Source organism: Hyperolius riggenbachi, chromosome 7, assembly GCF_040937935.1.
Source record: "Hyperolius riggenbachi isolate aHypRig1 chromosome 7, aHypRig1.pri, whole genome shotgun sequence".
Classification (NCBI taxonomy): Eukaryota; Metazoa; Chordata; class Amphibia; order Anura; family Hyperoliidae; genus Hyperolius; species Hyperolius riggenbachi.
The window spans coordinates 174,888,132-174,913,382 of NC_090652.1; the positions used below are offsets into that span (position 1 = coordinate 174,888,132).

The window sequence follows — 25,251 nt, forward strand, 5'->3', positions numbered from 1 at the left end:
CGGCCCATACTCACGGGCGACCTGTCGCCGCAACACGCGCGCGCCGCGTGTTGAGGCGACAAAAGTCCCTCGTGAGTATGGGCCATAACAGTCTGCCTTGTGTCCAAGAAGATATCTGATTATGTATATAGGGCAGGGCTGCCCAATAGGTCCATCACAATCCACCAGTAGATCGCGACCTCCTTCTCGGTAGATCGCGGCCTCACAGCTGCATCTCATCAAATGTTGTGGCCGGCAGCTGTAGTTTTGCTCCCGGCCGTTGGCCAATAGGGATGCAGGGGAGGAAAGAGGCGGCGCGTCCGCAACGTCATGGCTGGGGCGGCACCGGGCACGTTACAACCACGTACATCGCGTGCTGCCCGCTGCCCCTTTGCCTGCCAGAGCCTCCTGGACCCTCAGCGCCGGATTGAGGTAGCGATATACTGCAGGGCGGGCAGATGCACCTAGCTGACCTATACTGCGGGCAAATGCACCTAGCTGACCTATACTGCGGGCAAATGCACCTAGCTGACCTATACTGCGGGCAAATGCACCTAGCTGACCTATACTGCGGGCAGATGCACCTAGCTGACCTATACTGCGGGCAGATGCACCTAGCTGACCTATACTGCAGCCACATGTACCTAGCTGACCTATACTGCAGCCACATGTACCTAGCTGACCTATACTGCAGCCGCATGTACCTAGCTGACCTATACTGCAGGCACATGTACCTGGCTACCCTATACTGCAACCACATGTACCTGGCTACCCTATACTGCAGCCACATGTACCTGGCTACACTATACTGAAGGCACATGTAGCTGGCTAACCTATAGGGGGGGGGGCTAAGCTTGCCATTTTAAACGTTGGTAGATCTCTTGGCCTCGGCAAATTTTAAAGTAGCTTGCGAGCCGAAAAAGTGTGGGCACCCCTGATATAGAGTATCATTTAACCGTAACAATTGAGAGAATAGAATTAGGGGTGTTTGACAGCTGAGGCCTAAGTCATGTGATTTTTTTTTTTAACCGGCAAAATAAATGAAAAGAAATAAAATTGTTATTTTCATGTACTCTGTACCAAAATAAAATGCTTGTAATAAAAAACAAAGGTTACAGAATGGAAAAGAGAATACATGAATACCTTAGGGACTCAGCTTTTTAAATATGTCTGCCATGAGGGCATATTACTGTTAATTTTAAAGATGAGGGCTTTTAATCGTTGAGTACAATGAGAAAACAAAAAACAGCAAAAAAAATAGCAAATAAAATCTGTGGGTTTTACCCATGGTAGCATTGTTTATTTTAAAACTATAGTGGATGGAAATAAAGAAATAATGTATTTTTTTCATTTTTTTCTATTTTTCCCTGTAAAATGGATAGAGAATAACATAATTACTAAAAGCAAATATCACCCACAAAAGCCTTATTTGTGGCAAAAAAACACGATATAGATAATTTAGATGTGATGAGTAGCAATAAAGTTCTTGGTGAATGACTGGGAGAAGCGCTGAAATGGGAAAATTGCTCTGGTTTTTAAGCAAAAAAACCTGTGGTCCTGAAGTGGTTAAATAATGTAACAAATAATTGCTGAAGAAATCTTGACAATGTCATGTGCCCCAATGGGCCCCACCAGCTAGCCATTGTGCCACTTTTGTGCCCCCTCAAAATCTGAAGATGGAGCTGCCACTGCCCAGTGCAGAGCGCAGTGGAAGCAGTAGTTACCCATCCAGTCAGCAAGTACTCCATCTGCTCCCCCTCCCAACACAGCACAAGCGCTCCGAGACCCATTTTTTCCACCTCGTTTTCCAGTTAATAAGCCACCACAATGTAACATGATCAAACACTGCACTGGCACTCTTCAAGTTCTGTATTCTGGAACTTCCTGCTACAGGTGCCCTCAATTGAGTGACCCCAGTGGCTACATTGACACTCAAGTTCCCCCCCTTTGATTGCCTGATGGCTCTGCAGTGGATAGGCACTGGCGGAGACTAGACTTCTTTGGTTTGTTTTGACTTTTATTTTTCAGTTCAGGTTTGCTTTAAAGAGACACTGAAGCGAGAATAATTCTCGCTTCAGAGCTCATAGTTAGCCCCTGCTAAAACGCCGCTATCCCGCGGCTAAACGGGGGTCCCTTCACCCCCCCACCCCCCCCCACCCCCCGCAAAATCAACAACCAAATTGGTCGTATATTTTGCTGCTCCTAGAGGCAGGGCTAACGGCTGCAGTCCCGCCTCTAGTCGCGTCTATCAGCGGCGCATCGCCGCCTCTCCCCCGCCCCTCTCAGTGAAGAAAGACTGAGAGGGGCGGGGGAGAGGCGGAGATACGCGCTGACAGACGCGTGTGGGGCAGGGCTGCGGCGGTTTGCCCTGCCTCAACCAGGAAGAGATCCCCGGCTGCACGGAGGGGATTTCGGGGGGTAAGGGACCCCCGTTTAGCCGCACGATAGCGGCGTTTTAGCAGGGGCACACATGCCCCTGCTAACTATGAGCTTTATTCTCGCTTCAGAGTCTCTTTAAGGCTTGCACAACAGTTGTAGTGAATAAGAAATGAAGAAGAATGTGTGAAAGTTCAAAATACCATGTTGGAGTCCAGTAAGAAATAAAGTCTTTGCGCTGAAATAATCCTAAGTATTAACCCACTCTGTAGATGGGAGTGGCTATGACATGCAAAAGTCCAGCCTTGTGTAATTGAAACAGGGGGCAGCCCCCTCTCCAGGGAGGGAAATTTTGGCAGAATTACTGCTTTGCCAGTCTCTCCATGCCCATAGGTCACATTAAGAAATGGGTTGCATACCCACATTCAGTAAGGTGTTACAAATCCGCAGATATAGAATATTATCATGGAACAACAAAGTATGCCTGAGAACCTTAATATCGTAGGGTGTCTGTGTCCCATTTGTCCAAAAATTTCCTGTAATGGGTGTCAAAATAACCTTAATAATTTTTGAAAAGATGGTTGATTTAGTATATCTTTAACTAATGAAATATGAAGAAAATATGGAAATGGTTAATTCTTGGGTTACAGTGATGTCAACTGTTCCTGGTGAAAGCAGATGTTTGGAGGGAATCATCAGATAAGATCAATTTCTCTCTAGCTCTGGAGCGAGTTGTAAAAAATTCCCTTAAACTACAGTCTCCCAGAGACACTTGGTCACAAGGCGCTCTCGCCTTGCAGCGATTGGTCCCCGGTTTGAATCCCAGCCAGGAACTATCTGCAATGAGTTTGTATGTTCTCCCCGTGTCTGCGTGGGTTTCCTCCTGGCACTCCGGTTTCCTCCCACATTCCAAAAACATAAAGATAAGTTAAAGGGACACTGTAGGGGGGTCAGGGGAAAATGAGTTGAAGTTACCCGGGCCTTCTAATGGTCCCACACAGACATCCTGTGCCCACGCAGCCACTCACCAATGCTCCGGCCCCACCTCTGGTTCACTTCTGGAATTTCAGACTTTAAAGTCTGAAAACCACTGCGCCTGCGGGACCGGAGCATTGGGGAGTGGCTGTGTGGGCACAGGATGTTTGTGGGGGACCATTAGAAGCCCCGGGTAACTTTAACTCATTTTCCCCCGACCCCTACAGTATCCCTTTAATTGGCTTCCCCCTAAAATTGGCCCTAGATTGCAATTCATACACTACATGATACATACATAGACATAGGACTCTGGTAGGGATTAGATTGTGAGCTCCTTTGAGGGACAGTTAGTGACAAGACAATATATATACTGTACAGCGCTGCGTATGATGTTGGTGCTATATAAATACTAAATAATACTAATAATAATAATGGATGGATTGTAAACAGATGTTAATTGTCCTCCGCTCAGCTTGGGACAATACTGCTAGAAGTTAAAAAAAAAAACTCTGTGCTTGGCTTCCCAGCAGGAGGCCTGGCAGCTCAGAGGGTTGGCTGTTTAAGATTCTGTATTCAAAATGTTTGTATGGCTTACGATGCATTCAATATGACATATTTATGACATACCAAAGGCATCACAACACGGTCAAACAAAAACAAGATGGAGTTAACATTTCTCAATTTTAATGAGTTTCAAAAGGGAATTTCTATATTGCTAGCAACTGTTATTTGCTACAGGTAAGTCAAATTGCAAATAAAGGAACATCAAATGACTGAAATACATTTAATATAATTTTGATAGGATTTTGTCCATGCCATTTTCATGTTTTGTGTGGAATGTCTCAGATGTTTTGTTTTACCCATGATTTTTGTGTTCTTTCAGTGCCAATAAAAATAGATAAACATGACAAACCAAAGCATTTGTAATTGCAGCAATTTTCTGGAAGAAAACGTGTTTTTGACATAAATGCAACGGGCCAATATTTTTGTCCATGTGATTTTGCTAGTACAAAATCAATGCCATTAGGTCATGTAATTTTTTAGGAGTCTGTAATTGTCAAAATAATTTCTCGATCAGAATTGAATTGCCACATGTCCTAGAAATTGGGGCATTGGCATTTTCTACTTGAAAGCTCTGACTGTATATAGCAGGCTTTCTCAACCAGGGTTCCTTGAGGACTCTGCAGGGGTTCCTTGGCATTTTACCACATCGTGGGGGAAGTATAATAGAGCACAATATAATAGTTGGTACTGTAACATGAAGCACTTATTGGGGGGGTCAGGAGACATTATAATGAGTGGCAGTGTAATAGAAGATAGTAAAATTAGCAGCCTAACCTACTTAAAAGACCATGCCTCCTGAAAAATAAATGTACGGGTTCCTCAAGACCAAAAAATTGTGTGCAGGGGTTCCTTGAGATCCAAAAGTTATTTACAGGGTTCCTCCAAAGTAAAAAGGTTGAGAAAGGCTGGCATATAGGATTATAAATTCCATTTTCAATCAAATAAAAACTGTCAAAGGAAAAGATGAACAGACTTCAGGATCACAGCAGGATCACTATTATTTGGGGAATAGACGTTGGGGAATAGACGTTTTAAATTAATTAAATTCCAGTTAAACCATAAAAGTATAAAATTGAAATAATTATTTAAACCCATATCTACAGTGCAAATTTTTTGGTTCAAATGGTTAAAATGTAATTTCTTATATCCATCTGTGTTCTGAAGTTAGTCACCTAGAAGTGCAGTAACCAGCAGTAAGTTATACCTACTGCTGCAGAAAGCTGTTCAAACAAGAACATCCGTTTTATTTACTAGTACTGAACCTGCTCATGTTTTTTCACTGATGCACTGTTTGCACTGTTTCCTTCACATACGAATTTCCACAGATTTTACACATATTAAGTATACCAGGTCAGATTTACAGACTATCATAGAAAACTTTGTAACATGTAATGGCCTTTGTCAGCATTACATAAATAATGCCTGTGCATTATTCTGATATGTAAGCTGTGGCTTTTACATTAAGTTTACCATTCAGTTAGAATGTAGTAAATATAGAAGACAAGTAAGGCCTCTTGCACACTACATGCAATTCCAATTTTTAATCGAAACTGCATGCTGCGTTTTTCTTCTTATTTTGATAGCATCCAGGGAAAATCGGAATTCCTAAATGCCATTCAGTTTACATGGACTAAACATGGTAGGGTTGAAGAGGAAATACTGTATTTTTTGGAATATAAGATGCTCCGGATAATAAGATACACAGGTTTAGAGGTCAAAAACCAGGGAAAAAAAAAAAAATATATATATATATATATATATATATATATATATATATATATATATATATATATATATATATGGGATCAGCACTGAAAGGTGAAAAAAAATCGCACTCCGTTTTATATATATATATATATATATATATATATATATATATATATATATATATATATATATATATATATATATATATAAAACGGAGAGCGATTTTCACCTTTCAGTGCTGATCCCTTTCATTTGCCAATAGCTTAATCACTACTAATCACAATTAAATGATCTATATCTTGTATTTTTCACCACCAATTGGGCTTTTTAGGGTTATTTGTTTTCAGTAATTACTTTTTTTTTCCTATGCATTTTAAAGGGAAAAAACAAGGAAAAATGAAAAAATACACTATTTCTCCAATTTCATCCCCTATAGTCTTAACCTCCCAGGCGGTAAGCCTGACACAGTGCAGGGCTAGCCGCCGCAGGGGATCACATGGCCCCGGGAGGATTTTTTAAAATAAAAACTGTTTTATAATGTTAAGCTAGCACTTCGCTAGCCAACTATGTGTGGCAAGTCCCTCCGGTCCCCACCGATCGACCCCGGTATATGTACCCCCCAGGGATCCCGCGATGGCGCAGCCTCCCAATTAGCTCCAGGCTTCGCTATGTGGAGGATCAGGACTGCGCATGACGTCATGTCCGATCGTCGCCATAGCGACAGTGAAGCTCATTGCTGAAGCTCTCGCGGGATCGCGGACGGGTAAATATTGCCGGCTGCGATCGGGGGGATCAGAGAGGTGCCGGGGGACTTGCCGCACATAGTTAGCTAGCCTAGTGCTAGCTAACAAATAGAAAACATTTTTTATTTTAAAAAATCCCTCCCGCGGACGCAGCCACTGCACCTGCGTACCGCCAGGGAGGTTAATATAAACACTGCTACTCTTTATAAAACCCACACATTTTATCTGCCTATTTGTTCTGGTTATCACAAGATTTTAATTATTTCCCTAGTACAAAGTATGGTGACAATATAGTATTTGGAAATAAAGGTGCATTTTTTCTTTGGTGAGTTTTTTTCCCCCACTATTTTCACGTGCACGCATGGGAGCGCGCACGCGCACAGCGGCAGCAGCACTGTCTGACTAATTAAAGTCCTGGAGCCATTAAGAGGCTCTAGCAGGATGTTTTTATAAGTCAGCTTGTCATTAAATGGTTAAACCTGGTGCATCCATGTTCCAAGAGCATCTTGTAGATGTTCTCCCCCATTATCCTCCTTTGTCTACTTCTGTCCACTATGTGTTCTACTATGTGTGTCACTGTGTCCCCTTCAAACCCCCCTGTGTGGTCCTTTAGTCCCTTTTCCTGTCCTCCTGCGTGTGTCCCTGTGCCCCTTCTGCCCCTCTGTATCCCCTCCTGTCCTTCTGTGTGTGTCCCTGCGTCCCCTCCAGCCCCCCGTGTGGTCCTCCAGTCAGTCTGTGTGGTCCTCCTGTCATCCCGTGTATGTCCCTGTGTCCCCTCCAGGCCCCTTTGTGCAGTCCACCTGATCCCCGCTGTGCCCTCCTGTGTGTGTCCCTGTGTCCTCTCCAGCACCCCAGTGCGGTCCTTCTGACCCCCACAGGTTTCGCTCCCCCTGTGTAAGAATAATTAGCGGCAGAGTGACTCATATTCCTAGCAATTTCAGCAGCGGCGATCTGCAACAGTAACATTTCTATAGGGCTTTTGTCCCATAGGACTCAAAGCGCTTTGGCTATCTCAGATTCAGTAGTTGGTAGTAGGATGAAGTATTCACACAATATAAAAATTATATTTCTGCAAATGCCAACCTGAACAGGTGGGTTTTCAGACCGCAGACATCTCCTTTTCCGCGCAGCTTTCCCTAGTGAAGGCTTCTGTTGATCGCGTCATCAACAGAAGCCTTCATTAGAGGATGCCGCTCGGAAGAGGAGAAGTCTGCATTTTGCTGCGCCTTGGAATCGCTAGGAAGTTGAGCCACTCTGCTGCTAATTATTCTTACACAGGGGAGCAGAGACATGCCAGGGGCCTGCAGGACCACACGGGGACAAGGCAGGGAGCTCCCGACATTGCAGCGGGTCACATCGGCAAGCATTTGTTAGTCGGGGACTCCCTGTCTTTGAAATATAAGACACAGGGACTTTTTCTCAACTTTTTTGGGGGAGAAAAAGGGCGTTTTATAATCAAAAAAATACGGTAAGTAACAGAATTTTTACTGAATATCTGGAATAAGGAGGTAACAGTTTGCACCCCTCAGCTGTTGTATAGCAAACCCTAGCCATGGCTTCTGAACGATCAGTGAATAAGACTTTATTCTGCAGCCATATACATGCACTCACAGCTCATTCAGAACTCAAGATAGCTGCAATTTTTCTGTGACGTCAAAATATGGAATTGAAAAATGCTGGTGACTGGGAACAGTCAGTTTAGTGCTGGGCAAGCAAAGGAGAGGACATATTGTGGGCGATAATCTTTAAATTTCAGAACTATGCTCAACACGCTATACTTCTTTCCAACTGATGCCCAGACTCTGCATTCATAACGATGGTGCCCTTTACAGTACCTCTAGTGCAAAATGTAACCAGATGTAGCTTCAAAAGGTCGAGATGGTTGGCGACTTGTATTGAACAAGACTGCAAGGATCTGTACTCCATTGTAGGCAGCAGTGCTCCCTGTGTGAATAAGCTCTAACAGCCAAAATAGTTTAAAAAAAATCCAGGCAGGAAGCTTGAATTCTCCTAAAAAACGTTCTTGTTGAAGGCAGGCGCATAATATCTCCTGTGACTGGGAGGAGGGGTTGCTCTACCTCCCTTCCCTCTTGCAGAGTGCAGTAGAGCTGTGTAAAAATATTTACCTGCCCTGGTTGTGTCTCCTTTTCCTTTTTGCAGCAACTCACTCTATGCTGCCTCCGTCAGAAGAAAAAGGAGACCGGATGTGATAAGAGCAGGCAAATATATTAACACAAATCTGCTGTACTCTGCAAGGGGTTAGGGCAGGCATGGGCAAACTTGGCCCTCCAGCTGTTAAGGAACTACAAGTCCCACAATGCATTGCAGGAGTCTGACAGCCACAGTCATGACTCATAAAGGCAAATGCATTGTGGGACTTGTAGTTCCGTAACAGCTGGAGGGCCAAGTTTGCCCATGTCTGGGTTAGGGTATAGTTATAACCCTGGCTGTAAGTGCATGTGCATGACAGCAACTGCAAAGTCACTAATTTACTAACTTTTTAACAATCCCACTATGTTCTACTATGTCTTGTGACTGTGTCACATTTCCTTTCATATTTTGCAAACATGAAAAGAAAAGCATTTCTGTGAAAAACTTAAAATTCTAATAAAATGTTTGAAACATTTTTTTTTAATGTAGCCACGTGTGTAATGTAATACTGTGGATAATGTATTGGTTAAGGGCCTCTGACAAAGAAAACCAGGGTTCAAATCTTCCTATTTAGTAAACAAGTACCAATTCAGTAAGAAGTTCTTGAGCAAAACTTCCTAACACTGCTACTGTCTACTGAGTGCACCCCTAGTGGCTGCAGCTTTCAAGCACCTTGAATCCAAAATGAGAAAAGCGCTATACAAGTGTTGGAATTATTATTATTGCCCCTAATATGGCTTCATGGGAAGGAGACGCAGGCATACAATACTGTAGTAAAATTAATACTTTCTGACTCTTAACAAATCAGTGGGTGTGCATTTTGGACGGAATTGATCCGTTTAAAAGCCATTGACGGAAATTATCTATTTTTACGATGTAAAATTACCTTCTTAGAGCAGAAACATCTCCCGTATATGCTGCAAACAGAAGATTTATGACAGATTTTACCTGCAAGGAAACAAAAATGAAAATGTGGTGACCAAAGGATAAATAGAACAATAATCATACAGATTTGTATACGGAATATTTGATTTCAGCGTGTTTTACTGGTCCATAACTGACTCAAAAAAATCAACAACATATATACAGTACTGTGTTGCACTGGGTTGCAATGTTGCCAGTCATCCCTTTAAATACTGACACATTTAACTTGTGCAGTTGCTGGGGTTACTTACACATCATCAGTGCCTAAACTGCATCTACAGTAAGTAGCCACAAGATCTGTATAATTCATATGTGTAAGTAATTAAAGGGATAAGTTGGCAACACTGCTAGGTTGCTTCAGAGTACAACTCATGGGAACCTCTTTTGAGGTTTTATTCCTGAATGTGGCACCACTGGGGAGATTTTCTCTGAAGTATTGTTTCTGGGATGTCCAAAGACCTATGTTGCTTTTTTACATTTTTTTATTCAAACGATTTTTATATATAGTGTACAGAACCATGAATCCACTAGCAAATAGATGGGCAATAGACAAATGAGTGTGTCAAGATTTACATATAAAATGTAAAACACATGAAGTAAAGCAGATATGGGTAGTGTACGGTAATGAGCATATACTGTATATACTGTCCTGTATATACCAGTATCATCCTTAGCGACATGATACAAAGATTAGTTAGTGACATGAGACAAGTATTAGAGTGTAAATTCCTGAGGGAAGTTAGTGGCATCAGGCAGGGATTAGATCGTAAGCTCTCGAAAACAGTGTCATCAGACAGGTATTAGATTGTAAGCTCCCAAGGACAGTTAGTGGCATCAGGCAGGAATTAGATTGTAAACTTTGAAAGATAGTTAGTGATATCATGCACTTATTTTATTGTAAGCTCCTGAAGACAGTGGCATCAGGCAAGGTTTGGTTGTGAGCACCGGAGGTCAAGAAGTGAGAACCTTGAAGTTACAATAGAGAAGTACAGAAGTAAACTGCCAGTGTACACAGAAGAGTCACCGGAGAGGGTACACGGACAGATGCTTCCTGTGTTGATCTCTACATCAGAGGGAGAGGAGGGACATAACATTGCTGGCAGATGTTCAGATAGAGACAGGTGCGCACAGTCTATGGTGATATTTGAGGACAAGACACTGCAAGGGGGGGGAAGGAGGGGAGAGACATACCGCTACCAGTAGGCATTCAGACAGAGGAAGGGGAGATAATCTGTGGCCATATTAGCACCATAAGATGCACCAACATTCCCCCCCCCCCCTGCTCCTTATGGCACGAAAAAATAAAGTACTATGTTGGGGTCACTGCCTGTGTTTGGGGTGGGTTTCCTCCCAGTACTTCAGTTTCCTCTCACATCCCAACAGCATACAAGATAAGGTAAAATTGGCCTTAGACTATGATGAACATATGAATTTTTGATCCTCTGCTGATTTTGCCTGCTTGTCCTCAGACCCAGAAATGAGCAGTTTAATTGTAATGGTATGTTTATTGTATCAGTGAGAAAGAATAATATCAAAAATAACTCTCTAAAACCCCACTGCCCCAAAGCCAGAGCTTGATGTGCATGTAATGAGTTAAATAAGTATTTAATCCCCTATCAACAAGCAAGATTTCAGACACTGGGGCAGATTCACTAAAAGTAACGCGCCCGTCAGCACAAGTTATTTTAAGGTTTCAAGTGAAGTATTGTGTTCAGCTACGTCACTATCGTGCAGCATTTAGAAGGTTCGGCCGTAACTACAGAGCCACGCTACGATGCAAGGACTGTGCATAGCGTGCGCTCATTGAAGGTAACTTGCGCTCCATAAAATAATTTGCGATTACATTTTAGTGAATCTGCCTCAAAGTCTCCATAAACGCCATACGATCTTCCATTCAATTCACAGCACTGGAAACCTGATGCAAAAAATAGCCTACCACTATGTTCTGATTTTAAGGTAATGACTGAAGAAGGTATCTAACCTTCAGCAGACTACTTGTGACCTGGACCATGGCCCAACTAAGTTCATGTTAAAATGTCCTGAGCTATTTATACCAGAATTCCACAAAATAGTCAACTGTTCTTTACAAGAAAGGAGATTTCCCACCTGTCTGAAAGAAGCAATCGTCCGACCCACTACTCAAGAAATCATCCTTAGACTCAGATGCTCTAAACAAATACAGACCTGTATCCAACTTCCCCTTTCTAGGGAAAGTTATTGAAATAGCTATCTATCTCCAACTTGAAGCCAGGCTCTCAAGAAACAGCATCCTTGACCCTCTTCAATCTGGCTTCGGAAAACATCACAGTTGTGGAACAGTTCTCACCCAGATCTGCAAAGATATGCTCATGGAAAGAGAATGTGGCAGGCCCGGATTTACATCACAAGATGGCACCTTAGACTTCCCCCTCCATGAACATACAAACACCCGATGAACCACACCGTAAGTGTGCTGGCTGTCCCAGCTGTCACTTCTCCCTTACTTCCCTTGCCGGTGTAGGTAGCCACAGGTGCCCCTTAGTACTAGGTAGCCAGAGCTATCCTCAGTATTAAGTAGCTAGTAGATGCCTGCAAGTATTAGGTAGCTAGAGGTGCCCCTGACAAAAGGGAGATGTGTTTAGAGGAATGCCGGACGCAGGTGAGTAACCTCTCAATTACACTCCGCTCAGGACTCTGCAAAGGCAAGGTGGAAAGGAGGCACTTGGGGAGGGGAGTGAGCCACTTCTCCATCATCAGCACGTGCCTTCCGTGCCTTATGGTTAATCTGGCCCCCAGGCCGGCATTTAGGGTTTGCGCTGCCTTAGGCACCTCAGACCTATGACGCCCCTCCCAAAGGACAATGGCGGCACATCATGAGGCAAAAGTGGGGTTGGCCACAAAAAACAGTGGGCGTGGTCATAACATGCAGTTGTTTTCAGTTGCTGGGTGATTTTTGAATAAAGCCTTTTTTATACTACCTGGGCAAGTGCAGACTTCTCAGAACATATATGTGAACTCTAAAGCCTGCCCAGTGGCCCTGTGTCCAGCACTGCCCCACAGGAAAAGGCCTGTGGATAGTGCAGAGCCTCCTCTGCAGGACCGGTTCTAGACTTTTTGCAGCCTGAGGTAAACTTGTGAGGATGCGCCCCTTCCCCCTGATTTTTAATGATCGCACAGTACCTGAAAATGTTCACCCTCAGTATTTCTTAGTGTAATTTTTATTTTTCAATAAAGTGAGTCATAACAATACATCTGTGTCATTTCTTACATAGTGTGGATATACATCAGATTCATAGCACATTCTTAAATATTCTATGGAGTGCATATATTATGAATTATATCACCCGCTATCATACTATGACCTTCTTTACATATAAATTACTTAGAGAGAGAATAGAGATGCAAAGGTGGGAATTCTCGCTATAAGTACGGGTGAGAATAGAGGAAAACAAGAAAAAAAGAGAACTGAAACACATTAGAACAAATCAAAACAAATCACAGGTACCACATATAATAATGCTACATTAATCAGCATGGTAGATGCATGAAAAAGACATAATCCTCTCAGTTGAGAATGTCCCTCAGAACACTCACTAGTCCATCGCCTCGTTAACAATAGAAAGATATCTTTCAGTTGTTTGGAAAAGGATCCATGGCATCCAGAACTTTTTATATTTATCAAATTTATCTCTAGCCATCAAGATAGACTCTTCTGCTTCTTGAGTTCTATTGATTCTAGAGAACCAGTCTTTAATGGTGGGGATTCTCGTGGTCCTCCAATATGTTGGGATAAGGCTCTTAGCTGCATTTAGTAAGAATGGGGTAACTGTAGATTTATATTTTTTGATAGATGTCGGGTATAGGTGAAACAGTAGATGCCATGGATTATACTCCAAGTCCCACCCCACCAACTCCTTGACTACCTCCCTTACCTCACCCCAATAAGAACTCAACAGAGGGTAGTTCCAAAAAATGTGAAGAATTGAGCCATGCTCTCCGCAACCCCTCCAACAATTGGGATTCTGACCCTCATATATCTTGGCAAGAAGAGAGGGTGTCCTATACCATCGAACTAATAATTTATAACACCCTTCTTGAATATGCGAGCTTATTGAAGCAGAATGAGCCATAGCCAAAGCTCTACTTATTTGCGAATCTGACAATGTGTACTCCGTATCTCTCTCCCATTCCTTTAGAAAGCCTGCTTTGGTATCCCCTTTAAGATCCAGAAGAGCTTGATATAAGTAGGAAGTTAGATGCGGGGGTTTCGCCTCTTGTATGAAAAGCTTTTCCCAAGGGGTCATAGCTACTATTGATCTTACTCCTTTAAGAGAGCAAAACTAATGTGTGAGTTGGTTCAATTTCCAATGATCCATGGGAAATGGCCCGTATTCCTGTCGGAGAACTGTGATAGGTTTAATTTTATTTCCTGACATTAGATGTCCAATTGTTAATAATCTATTGCCTTTCCAGGTACCAAAGGAGTTCCTTTCCAGGCCTGGTTGAAAGTGCGGGAAGCCTTCTACCGGGGTTAGGGGTGAGACTCCTGGTGCCCATTTGTCTTTGAATTCAAATCTATTCCAAATCCTTAGGGTGTGTTTGGTCCATGGCGGCTGATAAACCTCTTACCTCAGAGTTAATCCATATCGCTCCAGCTAGGTCCCTGCCCGCTAATGATTTCTCCACTTTAACCCACCCTTTCTGCGTCCCATTGTGCTGCCAATCTAGAATTCTATTCATGGCAAGGGCCTTGTAATATAGTTTTAAATCTGGTAAGCCCAGACCCTCTCTTTCTTTGGATCGAATCATTATATTGTATGACAGTCTGGGTCTCTTTCCTTTCCAAACAAATCTGATTAATAGAGATTTAATTTTTGTAAAGAAATATTTTGGGAGAGAGATAGGGAGCATTGACATTGGGAAGAGCAATCTGGGTAGGATGTTCATTTTTATTATGCTAATACGGCCTAGCCATGTAAATCCCCTCCCATTCCACCTCTCCAAATCTTTACTAATTGTGTCCAATAATGGTAGGAAATTCCTTATGTATAGTTCATTAAGGTTAGACGGCAGGTCTATGCCCAAGTATCGTATGGCTTGCTCTCTGTAGGCAAAAGGAAAAGTGGTCCTTAGAATGTTTAGGTCTGATATGTTTAAACCCACATTAATATATTCCGATTTGGTCATGTTTATTTTAAAATTGGAGATCTCCCCGTATTCATTAAATTCCTGAATGATTTTAGGTAGTGAAAAAAGTGGGTCTGTAACATATAGTAAGATGTCATCAGCAAACGCTGATAACTTACAGTTTTGGGACCCGATAGTTACTCCTTGTATGGCTGGGTTCATGCGTATACTCCTTAACAGGGGCTCCAGAGTCAGAACAAACAGGAGCGGGGATAGGGGGTAACCCTACCTTGTGCTATAAGTCAGTTGAAAGTCTTCAGATAAAACTCAGTTTGCTCTTATTTTAGCTGAGGGATTGCTGTATAGGCTATTGATCCAGGAATTCATACAAGGTCCCAGGCCAATATGATCAATCACATCTCGGATCAGGCCCCAGTTCACCCTGTCAAAAGCCTTCTCTGCATCAGTTGATAACAAGATTAGTGGCATATTCTTAAGTTGGGCCCAGTGTATAACGTTTAAGGCCTTGGCCGCGTTATCCCTGGCTTCTCTCCTCTCAACAAAGCCTGTTTGATCAGGGTGAACTAGGGCCGGTAACCCTTCTTTGATTCGATTGGCTAATATCTTAGAGAAGAGTTTTATGTCTAAGTTAATGAGCGATATGGGCATGTAGCTCTGGCACAAGGCAGGGTCTTTCCCCTCTTTGGGGATTACTACAATATGTGCTTCCATGCTTTGGGTTGGGAACCTTCCACCCTCCCTTAGACTGTTCAGGGCCTCTGCCAGTGGTTCTAATAGATGCTTATCGTACAGTGTGTAGTATTTTTTAGTGAAGCCATCTGGGCCTGGTGACTTGCCATTAGGGGTGTCTTTTAAGACCCCCTTCAGCTCTTGAGTCGTAATTGCTTGTTCTAGTTCTGTGCACCATTCTTCAGACCACTTAGGCATCTGGACTCTCTTTAGATAATCCTTTATTTTTTGTTTACATGTGGCCGCCCTATCTATGGAATGATCTTTTTGGATGTTATAGAGAGCCTCATAGTACTTTCTGAATAGACCTGCTATCTTCCCCGCCTGAAATTCCATATTCCCCCCATGATCTTTGAGTTTATGTATATAATTCAGTTCTCTCTTCCTCCTTATGCTATTTGCCAGTAGTCTGCCACATTTATTGCTATATTCATAAACATTGTTAAACCATATTTTCTGTCTTTGCTTAGTTTTGTTATCTAGTAATCGTAGCAGAACCCTCCTCTCCTCCATCAGGGCCTTCCCAACCTCCGCACTCGCCCATGATTTATGGGCTTGTTCCAGAGAATTGATTCTATCTAGAGTTTTAAGCATCCTCCCCTGTTCCTCTCTTTTCATTCTTGCCCCCTGTGAAATCAGTTCGCCCCTGACTACCGCCTTGTGTGCTTCCCAGATAATACATTTAGAAACTTCTGTTGATGAGTTTTGTCTAAAATAGTTTACCATGACTTTTTCCACTTTCTGGGAAGCTTCCAAGTCATCTAATAAATTTTCATTTAATCTTTAAACTTTGTATAAATAGTACTGATCCACCCAAATAGAATCAATTCTCGTATAGACTCTATGGACTTGAGAATAATAGGAAAAATCTCTATCTAGAGGATGAAGGTATCTCCAACAATCAATTAGGTGGTTGGTTTTCATCAGTTGGGTAAATTCCTTTACAGTTTTGTGAGGGAGGGTAGAAAGGCCCGTGGAGGAGTCTCTCCCTGGACTGCTTAATATATTCATGTCCCCCCCGCACACTAGAATCCCCTCGGCAAAGGCTTTAATTTTTTTAAAGATCATTTTAAAGAAAGGGACCTGGTGGATGTTAGGGGCATAAACATTGAGAAAGGTAAGTCTTTAATTTCCTAGTTGGGCCTTTACTGCTCTATATCTTCCCATCTCGTCTTTATCAGTTGCCAGCACCTGTAGTGGTATCTCCCTGGCTATAGCAATCGCTACTCCTTTTGCTCTCTTAATAGGGGAGTTGCTGAAAAACCATTGGGAGAATCTATGTTTTGGGAGTCGTGGGATACATCCATCCTTGAAATATGTTTCCTGTAGGAAGAGGATTTGAGGCTGAAGACGTTTGATTTCCGTCCACAATCTCCCCCTCTTACACGGGGAACATAGGCCACGGACATTATGTCAAAACTCTTAGTTTGTTCAAGGCCGACATTTTTGTAAAATTACCAGAGAGGATCTGCGGTACCTGTGATAAAGAAACATTAACAAACAGAACATAATCAAAAACAACAAGCCTGGGAATAGGCTTAGCAAATCTCTAACAAAGTTTTGGCTGTTATGTGTATCTACAGCAGAGTTTCCCCTGTTAAGGGGATCCCTATTGGGGGTAATTTTCCAGAGTGGAAACGACATTCAGGACACTATTGCAGCGTCTCCCCCGGACTGGCTGAGAATTTTGTGTGGGCCCTCCCAGGGGGGCACCATACAGCTTTAAGTCAATCCCTGTATTCTTCGGAAAAGTTTCTCAGGCAAGATATGGTGAGTTACTTATAGGCTTGTTTGAGCTGTGAGCCCTGTGACAGGCTTTAGCCCTGCGTACGGAAAGATCCATAAAGTACTCAGGCCTACCAGTCTCTGAGGAGTCCCAGAACCAGATTACCTCAGAAGCTTGTTAAGAAAAAGCACGTAGTGAATAAGAACAAAAAGTAAAGAAGAACAGATAGTACATAACCTTTGCTCAGCACCTATGCTGGTGATCCCTCATGAGATGAAGACGGGGGCCCTCTCTTTCTTCTGGGTTCCTTAGTTTGCCATCTTTCTCTTTGTGGAAGCGAAGTAGTTTCCTATGGGATTCTCTAGTCAGTAAAGTCTGTAGAGGGGAGATCCAGGTCATCTATAAACTGTTTCAGGTCGTCCTTAGTGCGTAGGGTTGCAGTTACTCCGTCTACTGTGGTTATTAAGGCAAAGGGGTACCCCCATTTGTATATCCCTCCTTTTTCCTTGATGGCTTCTAGCAGGGGTTTCACTGACCTGTGTTGGAGGAGTGTACGCCATGAGAGGTCCGGGTATAGTGTAATACGCGCCCCGTCAAATTCGAGAAAGTCTCTATCCCTCATGGTGCGCAGTAACTGTTCCATATCAGTGAACCTTAGTAGGCGACAAATAACATCCCTCGGGCGGTTAATGTCCAGCTTCTTGGCGGTTAGCGCTCTGTGAACTCTCTCTATGTCCATGGGGGTGTGAGCAGGTCTTTCCAGGATCAAATTAAAGATATCCGTGACGGTAGCTCTAAGGTCCTCGGATCTGGTGGCTTCCAGGAGTCCCTTAATTCTTACATTCTGCCTCAATCTGTTTATCTTGTCTAGTGATCTTGTCCTGCATGGCCGCCATCTTGGTGTCTGCGCCGTCATGTCTTTCCTCCAGATTAACCACCCGGTGGCCGATGGCAGTGATATCTCTGTGGATTTCGTCTATCTCCCTCCTAAAGGACTGCTCAATGCAGCTAGCAAAGGACTTCAGGTCCATTTTCGTGGGTAGGTTATTTATTTGTACTCTCAAGTCCACCACGGCCCTGATAGTCTGGCGCTGGCTAGGCCCCGCCGCCTCCCGCTCTCCCTCCTCATGGTAGGATGGTGAAGGGACTCCCTCTTCGGGTAAGCTTACCGGTGAGGTCGATTGCGAAGATGCCACCGACCCTTTGGAAGATTTAGGCGGTGTAGTTTTCGGCGGCGTGTTCTCGTCCGCTCTCGCTCCATTGTTCCCCGCGGATGTCGGCGCCATCTTAGATAGCATGGCAGGGTCTGCGTTCATATCCCGGAGGTATTTTTGGATGTCCTGGCTTTGGATGTCTTCTTTTTGTTGCTTCTTCTTACTGCTTCTGGTGGCCCTGGTCCCCCCAGGCATAGTGTGTGACTGGGGACCATTATTTGCGGCTCTATAGCAGGGATTTCTTCTGTAGCCACCGGGAGCTCTGCAGTGTGCGTCTTACTCCGGCATTAGTTGGCCACGCCCCCCGTTCACCCTCAGTATAGGTAGGTAGGTAGCCAGGTATAGGTGCCCTCAGTATAGCTACCCAATATTGTTGCCCCTTGCATAGGTAGCCAGTATAGTTGCCCCAGTATAGGTAGCTAGTATTGGGAAACGATTGGCAGCACTCTATCAGGCTGCAGCTTAAATGAAACCAACAGAGACATGCATCGCCCCCCCAGGGACTTAAATTACATACCTTGATTACAAATCAGATGGGAAACTATGCACTAAACCGTAATCTAAATAAACCAACGTCCTCCTTTACTGCATCTGTATTTAATGCAAGTTGTGTAATCTGCCCGTGTGTGGGCTCTACATATCTATGCAGCTGATCAATTCAGGTGCAGCCTATATTCGGAAGCACTGCCAATATCTTCTGTTGTACAAAATGGTAGCTAGTATAGTTGCCCCAGTATAGGTAGTCAGGCAGACAGGTGCCCCCAGTATAGGTAGCCAGCCTGCTCCCAGCCCCGGCCCACCTATAAGGCAGGGTGAGGCTGGTTCCACAGGCGGCAATTGTGGGAGGGCGGCACCTGCCTGGCTGTGGGTGGACATCTGAGCTGGAGGGAGTAGCAACCAGGAAGGGGGGCAGCGGACACAGTGGCAGGAGGAAGGGGTTGGACCCCCCCTTCCTCACCTGGGTGCTCTGTCTGCTTTTCCCCTCGAGCTATTAACACTGTTTAAAAGCATTAGGCAGCGGCGGGGAAGCGATGACTCACTCACCTCCTTACGTTTGTTCCAGCATTGCACTCCACTGCTCATCACTTCCTGGAAAGCCGCCCACTGCAGCTTTGCAGGAAGTGACGAGCAGTGAAGCGCACACTGGAACATAAGGAGGTGAGTGAGTCATTGCTTTCCCGCTGCTGCCTAATGCTTTTAAACAGCGCTAATAGTTGGAGGGGGAGAGCGGATGGGGGGACCCAGGTGAGTATTCTCCCCCCCCCTCCCTGCCGCTGTGCCTGCTGCCCCCCCTTCCTGGCTGCTACACCCTGCTACCCCCTCCAGCTACCTATACTGGGGGCAATTATACTACCTGGGTGGGTGGGTGGCGGTAGTTGGCATTCTCACACGTTTGCCTCAGGCGGCAAAAAGTCTAGAACCGGCCATGTATAAAACAATACTTTATTTTAATTGCAGCATGTGTATTTTTGAAAATTTGCATAGTTTTGCATTTTAAACCGTTCACGATTTGATAATGTATGATACTAGTGAACTTTGTGTGTAGCCATGGGCTTTCACCTGATCCGGCCTCCCTAGCTGTCTAAAGAAGAAGCTAGTAAGGTATAAGGCTCTAGTCAAAAGTTGCACTATTGCATAAAGATGGTTTTAAATAAAAGTTTCCCCCTCATTTCGTACAACACCAGGAAGTGTAAGGTTAACATAATGCAATTTCAAAATGGAACAAAGTTTTTTAAATTAAGTAAACAATAAAAAGCCATAAACAATCTATTTAGGAAATGCATAGCCACTATGACTACATTTCCCTGATGAGTCATGTGGATTGTGATGCAATTGATCTGGTGGAGTCACAGGCAGCATTATGAACTACACAAAAAGTGTGATGGGAAGAGAGACACGCGGGACGCCAATACGGTGGCGAGTCAGCCCGGAAGACAGAGTCTGTGGGAAAAACTCTGCGCCCTTGTAAAACACAACTAACCTGTGAGTGCAATATATGAATACATTTTAAAGCTTTTTTTAGAAACATTGCGTGATAAAATATTTTCTTTTCTTTGAGGCAACATTTATCTACATGTGAGCTGGACGCGGGATATTGGCTGCAGGGGCGACATTGCCATAGAGGGGAGCCTGAAAATTCCCCATATGCGCTACAGACCATTGTTAGTGATGATCCATCAAATTTTGTGCGTCTCTATCCAAGTGGTGTTGGTTGTGGACAGTGACATCAATTGTTCAAGAAAGCGGTGGTCAAGAATTTTCTGCATATCTTAAAGTAAACCTGAGATGAGTGAAAAAAAAAGTTCATACCTGGAGTTTCCTCCATCCTCCTTCAGGCTGATAAGTCCCTCCCCATCCTCCTTTACTGCCTGGATCCCACAGTAGGCGGCTTGATAACTTCACAAGACTGGGTGTACTGCACATACCCTGCCCGGTCACGTGTGCCCCTTCACACTCCCATCCCCAGGAGAGTTCTGTGCCTTTGCAGTAGTACTGCGCAGGCGCAGAATGCTCCTGCTGCGGGAGCGCGATGGGAGAACGCGCAAGGCCAGACTACGCCTGCGCCGACTAGTGAAATTACACCTAGCAGAGGATACAGGTAGTTGAGGAGGATGGTGAAGGACTGATTAGCCAGAAGGGGGCAGAAACAAACAGTTAAAACTTAAAAAGTAGATTTAAACATAAAATAAAACTGTGGAATATCTTAAAAAGTCATTTTTAGGAAAAGGAAGATAGATACAATCATTTATTTCATTAGTTTATTTTCGCTTCAGGTGTCCTTTTAACCGAATCCGTTCTCTTTTGTCCCCCTCTGTGTTACCCAAGTTTGTGCGTCTTTTGCCCCCCCTCCCCGCGTTAACTCTTGTCCCCCTGTCTCATCTGTGTTCTCCCTGTGCTTCTTTTGTTCCTCCCTGTTCACCCTATGCCTCTTTTCTCCCCCTCTGTTCACCCTGTGCCTCTTGTGTCCCCCCTCTATGTTCCTCTGTCACCTCTTGTTCCCCTATCCTAGCCAGGTATAGATGCCCCATATAAGTTTTCCAGGTATAGGTCCCCCAAGTATAGGTAGCCAGGCATAGGTGCCCCCAGTATAAATCCACAAAAGGACGCACTCCACGGGCTGGAACATGCTTTCACCTTTAGTGCATGTCATTACTACTACCAGTTTTATGTAGTGTATTGACATGCATTAAAGGTAAACGTAAATTCCAGCCTGTGGAGTGCCTCCTTCTATGGATTTATATTGTTCACTGTGTGTAGCAGGGGTGGTGTACCTGCAGGTAGGAGTGCACCTGTGAACGCTCTCCAAGAAATTGGATTGTAGCTAACCCTTCTGAGCTATAGGTGCCCCCAGTATAGGTTAGCCAGGTAAAGGTGACACTGTATAGGTTGTGAGCTATAGGTGCCCCAGTATAGGTAGCCAGGTGCAGGTGGTGCCCCAGTATGCAGTAGGCTAGCCAGGTATAGGTGCCCCCTGTATAGGCAGCGAGCTATAGGTGCCCCAGTATAGGTAGCCAGGTACAGGTGGTGCCCCAGTATAGGTTAGCCAGGTTAAGTACAGGTGCCACAGTATAGGTAGCGAGCTATAGGTGCCCAAGTATAGGCAGCCAGGTACAGGTGGTGCCCCAGTATAGGTTAGCCAGGTGTTGGCGAGACTCACAATTCAGCGCCGAGTCGCTGACTCCTCTCGCCACTTTACTGTGTCCGACCAACATAGTTACTTTTAGTGGCACCTTTGACATCATGACAGGCACCACCAGTGTAACCATGGAGACAGGAAGCGAACCCAGTGAGGTGGCGAGAGGAGGAGAGAGCAGTGAGAGGAGTCTGCACTGAAAAGGGGTTATGTAAGTAACCTGATGCCGCACAGCACAAAGCAGCCCGGTGGCCACCAACAACAAAGTGGGGCCCCCCTCTAAAGTGAGGCCCAAAGCAGGGGTGTGCCTTGCTTGTATGCCAGCAGCACCCCCGCAGATTGTGATGCATTAAGATTTTTATTGTTTTATGCTTTTAGACCAACTATATTTTGTGAAGGTTTATGCACAGTGTGGTAGCTGGTTATTACTGTCTCTATAGGAAATCTATCTACCGGTAAGTGTATGGCCAGCTTTTCTGTAAAAGTAACAGAAGCAATCATTCATAGGAAAAAAGGATTTAAAAAATATAAACCTGAAAGTACATTTATTAACACTTGAAAGCCACATATAAAATACAATAAGTTTGAATCATGATAATACCATTTATGGGCTAACTTTATTAGCCCAAATGGTCTTATCTATTTGTCATGAATTAGCAAGCAACCCCGTGACACCCTCCTGATGTTGTAATTACAAGATGTTGTAATTAATGACATTATGTCTGAAAAAAACAATGTATGTCCTTTTAATGTCCAATGTCTATAAGATGCCTGTTCTAACATCTTGTCAGTATACAGGAATCAAGTCTGAAGAAGGCTTCATAGCCGAAAGCTTACTCATTTTCTTTTAATTATTGGCTAACACGGTACAATCCTCTACTGCTACTACTATGCTGATATAATACAATAAAACTGTAAAAGGGAAATATGGTTTGTAGAATTTCATGAGGGGTTAGTTGCTAAGCTTAATAGACATACACTCACACACACTAAGACTAGATGAATCAATATGGTTCTCATAATTGCAACTCCTCAAGGGGAGATTTTGCATGGAGAAACAGACCGAAGGAGATTGCCAGTTATTTTGTGTTTCTTCAATTTGCAAATTATCGCACCAACTGTTGTCATCGTCTACAATCTTGTACCTGACATCCTTGGACGACTCTTTGGTCTTAGTTGGCCATGGTGGCTAGTTTGGAATCTGATTGCTTCTGAGGATAGGAGCCTTTTATACAGGTCCTGTAACAAGCTAGGATTAGGAAAACTCCTTTACAGAGGGTGCTCATTTCTTGGTCAGAGGGCAAACACACAAAATTAGCAGGGGATTGTCACAAGCCACCTAGTGGCCGGACCACACAATGCCTTCCAATCGGTTTCAGCACACAGACCATGCAATCTGTGGTCGCAATCGGTGCGCAGAAACCACGGGAATTTTGGCAGCAGACAGACTAGAAGGGAGCCTGTGAGTTACGGTAATACAATTTACACACTATTTCAGGGTATAACTGCCACCAACTCTGTTACCATGGGACAGAGGAACCCACTGACTGGCTGACTCTAGACCTGCAAATAGAAAACGGTTAAAAACACAATTTTTTCTAGCTATCAACATTAGTAGCGACTCTTCAGAAGCCAGGGTTCAGTTTTGTGTTGCTGAATACTAGGTGTAGCCGAACAAATAAATGACGTTAGCGTTGTTTATTAAAAATGCAATATAAATAATATATACAGAAAATCATTAAAATCAACAATTATAGAGACAAATATGTATGAAAAATAAACAGGAAGAAAATAGGTCAGGTGACATATGTCCTTTCTAGGAAAATCTGAGCACATGGAAAATGTCCTTTGTTTCAGTTCAGGAAAATGGCCGCCAGCCACGTGGTCCTCTGGCTGGCTTGGTCAGGTGATGGTACACAGGGGAGAACTGCCCCTCCTAGTATGCATCCTGGTTTTATGGAAGCTAGTTTTGGGGTGGGACCAAGCCCGCCCCTCTGGTTGACAAACCAATTACAGTTTATTCCCTCAGAGAGAGATTTAAGTTTAAACTTATAAAACGCTGTAATTCAAAACTGATAAATACCACATTTGCGCTGATAACAAATTAATATTCCTCAGATTATGACAATTCCTATGACATCAGATTAGGGTAGAGGGTCTAGCTCCTGAGAAGTTTAATAACTTGGTTGTAGCGTACCCCTTGCCCCTCAAGACTGGTATCAAAAGGTTCAGCAAGACATTACAAACCCAATGATACAACTCTCATAATTATCCTAGATACTAGATTCCGTAAAGAGGCAAAAAATTATATACAGCATTCATCTACTCTCTGCTTCTGGTTGAGTCAGACAGTCTGACCTCATGCGGAGTTTATCCTGTCTCATCAAAAGGCAGTGACACTTGCCATTTGGGGGGCTGATTGCTGGAGAGCTTTCACACCACAGCGTCACTGGCCAGGAAGGGACTCCTTTGGTCAAGTTAATTTACACGTCACAGGCAGAAGGCTTCCTGCCATTTGGTAAAAGGAAAAGCTGTCTTTTAAAAGAAGAAATGTCATTCTCATCGCTGCAATGACTGCGCAAATCTAACCGGGAAGCGATCAGAAAATTGACTGAGCGAATCTTCCCGATTCGCCTGTGTTTAAATACTTATTTTGTTCGCTATATTTCAATACCTACAAAAGATCCAAGTGTCCTGGAAGCTCGTAGACTCAGTAAGAGCATGCCAATCTGCATCCTCAAAAATTAGCAAAAGTATTGGTTGAATAAGAGGAAAGTGAAAGAGGTATGATTTTGTTTCATACCCTATAAAAAAAATAGTAATATCACACCTAAAATGTGTAGTTCAGTTTTGGGCACCTATGTACAAAAATCATAATCTGGAATTGCACACCCAAACTATTTTCCTCTCATGCACAGTCCTCCTACACAACTCATGTCTTGGACAATGCAGGCTGGGATTTGGCAGTCAGCATGGGGAACAAGAAGTAAAGAGGTTTGGCAGACAGGACAAAAAAACAGAAGAAGTGATGGGCGGTGTTTAACACAGCTATATGTCCAGCATCCTGCTCAGAAATCTCATCACATCTTGCTTAATTCCCACCTTCAATGCTCAAATTGATTTGGTTAAAGTGTACCCGAGGATGCAGGAAGCAAAAAGGATAAATACTTACCTAAGGAGAGGGAAACCTATGGATCCACTAGTTACTTCCTGTGTTATCATCAACCCACCGTTGCCATCCTTGGACACCCAGACATTTTTTTTTGTTGGGTATGTTATCGTGGCCATGGTCCCTGGCGTGTATGAGCATGGGAATACTTGGCTTGCGCCTATGAACTACTACACTACTACTAGGTGCAGCATAGCCTCACTTGTTCAAAATGCACCCCTATATGCTGAGGG

The 25,251-nt window shown here is 43.7% G+C and overlaps 1 protein-coding gene across 1 annotated transcript in view; it reads right to left on the minus strand.

The window, feature by feature from the left end:
* Positions 1–25,251, minus strand: part of GLS (glutaminase) — a 752,941-nt gene that overhangs the window by 175,731 nt on the left and 551,959 nt on the right. The window contains exon 15 of the mRNA XM_068244915.1: positions 9,382–9,443. Within this exon, the coding sequence (XP_068101016.1) occupies positions 9,382–9,443 (62 nt within the window). The remainder of the gene's footprint in view (positions 1–9,381; positions 9,444–25,251) is intronic.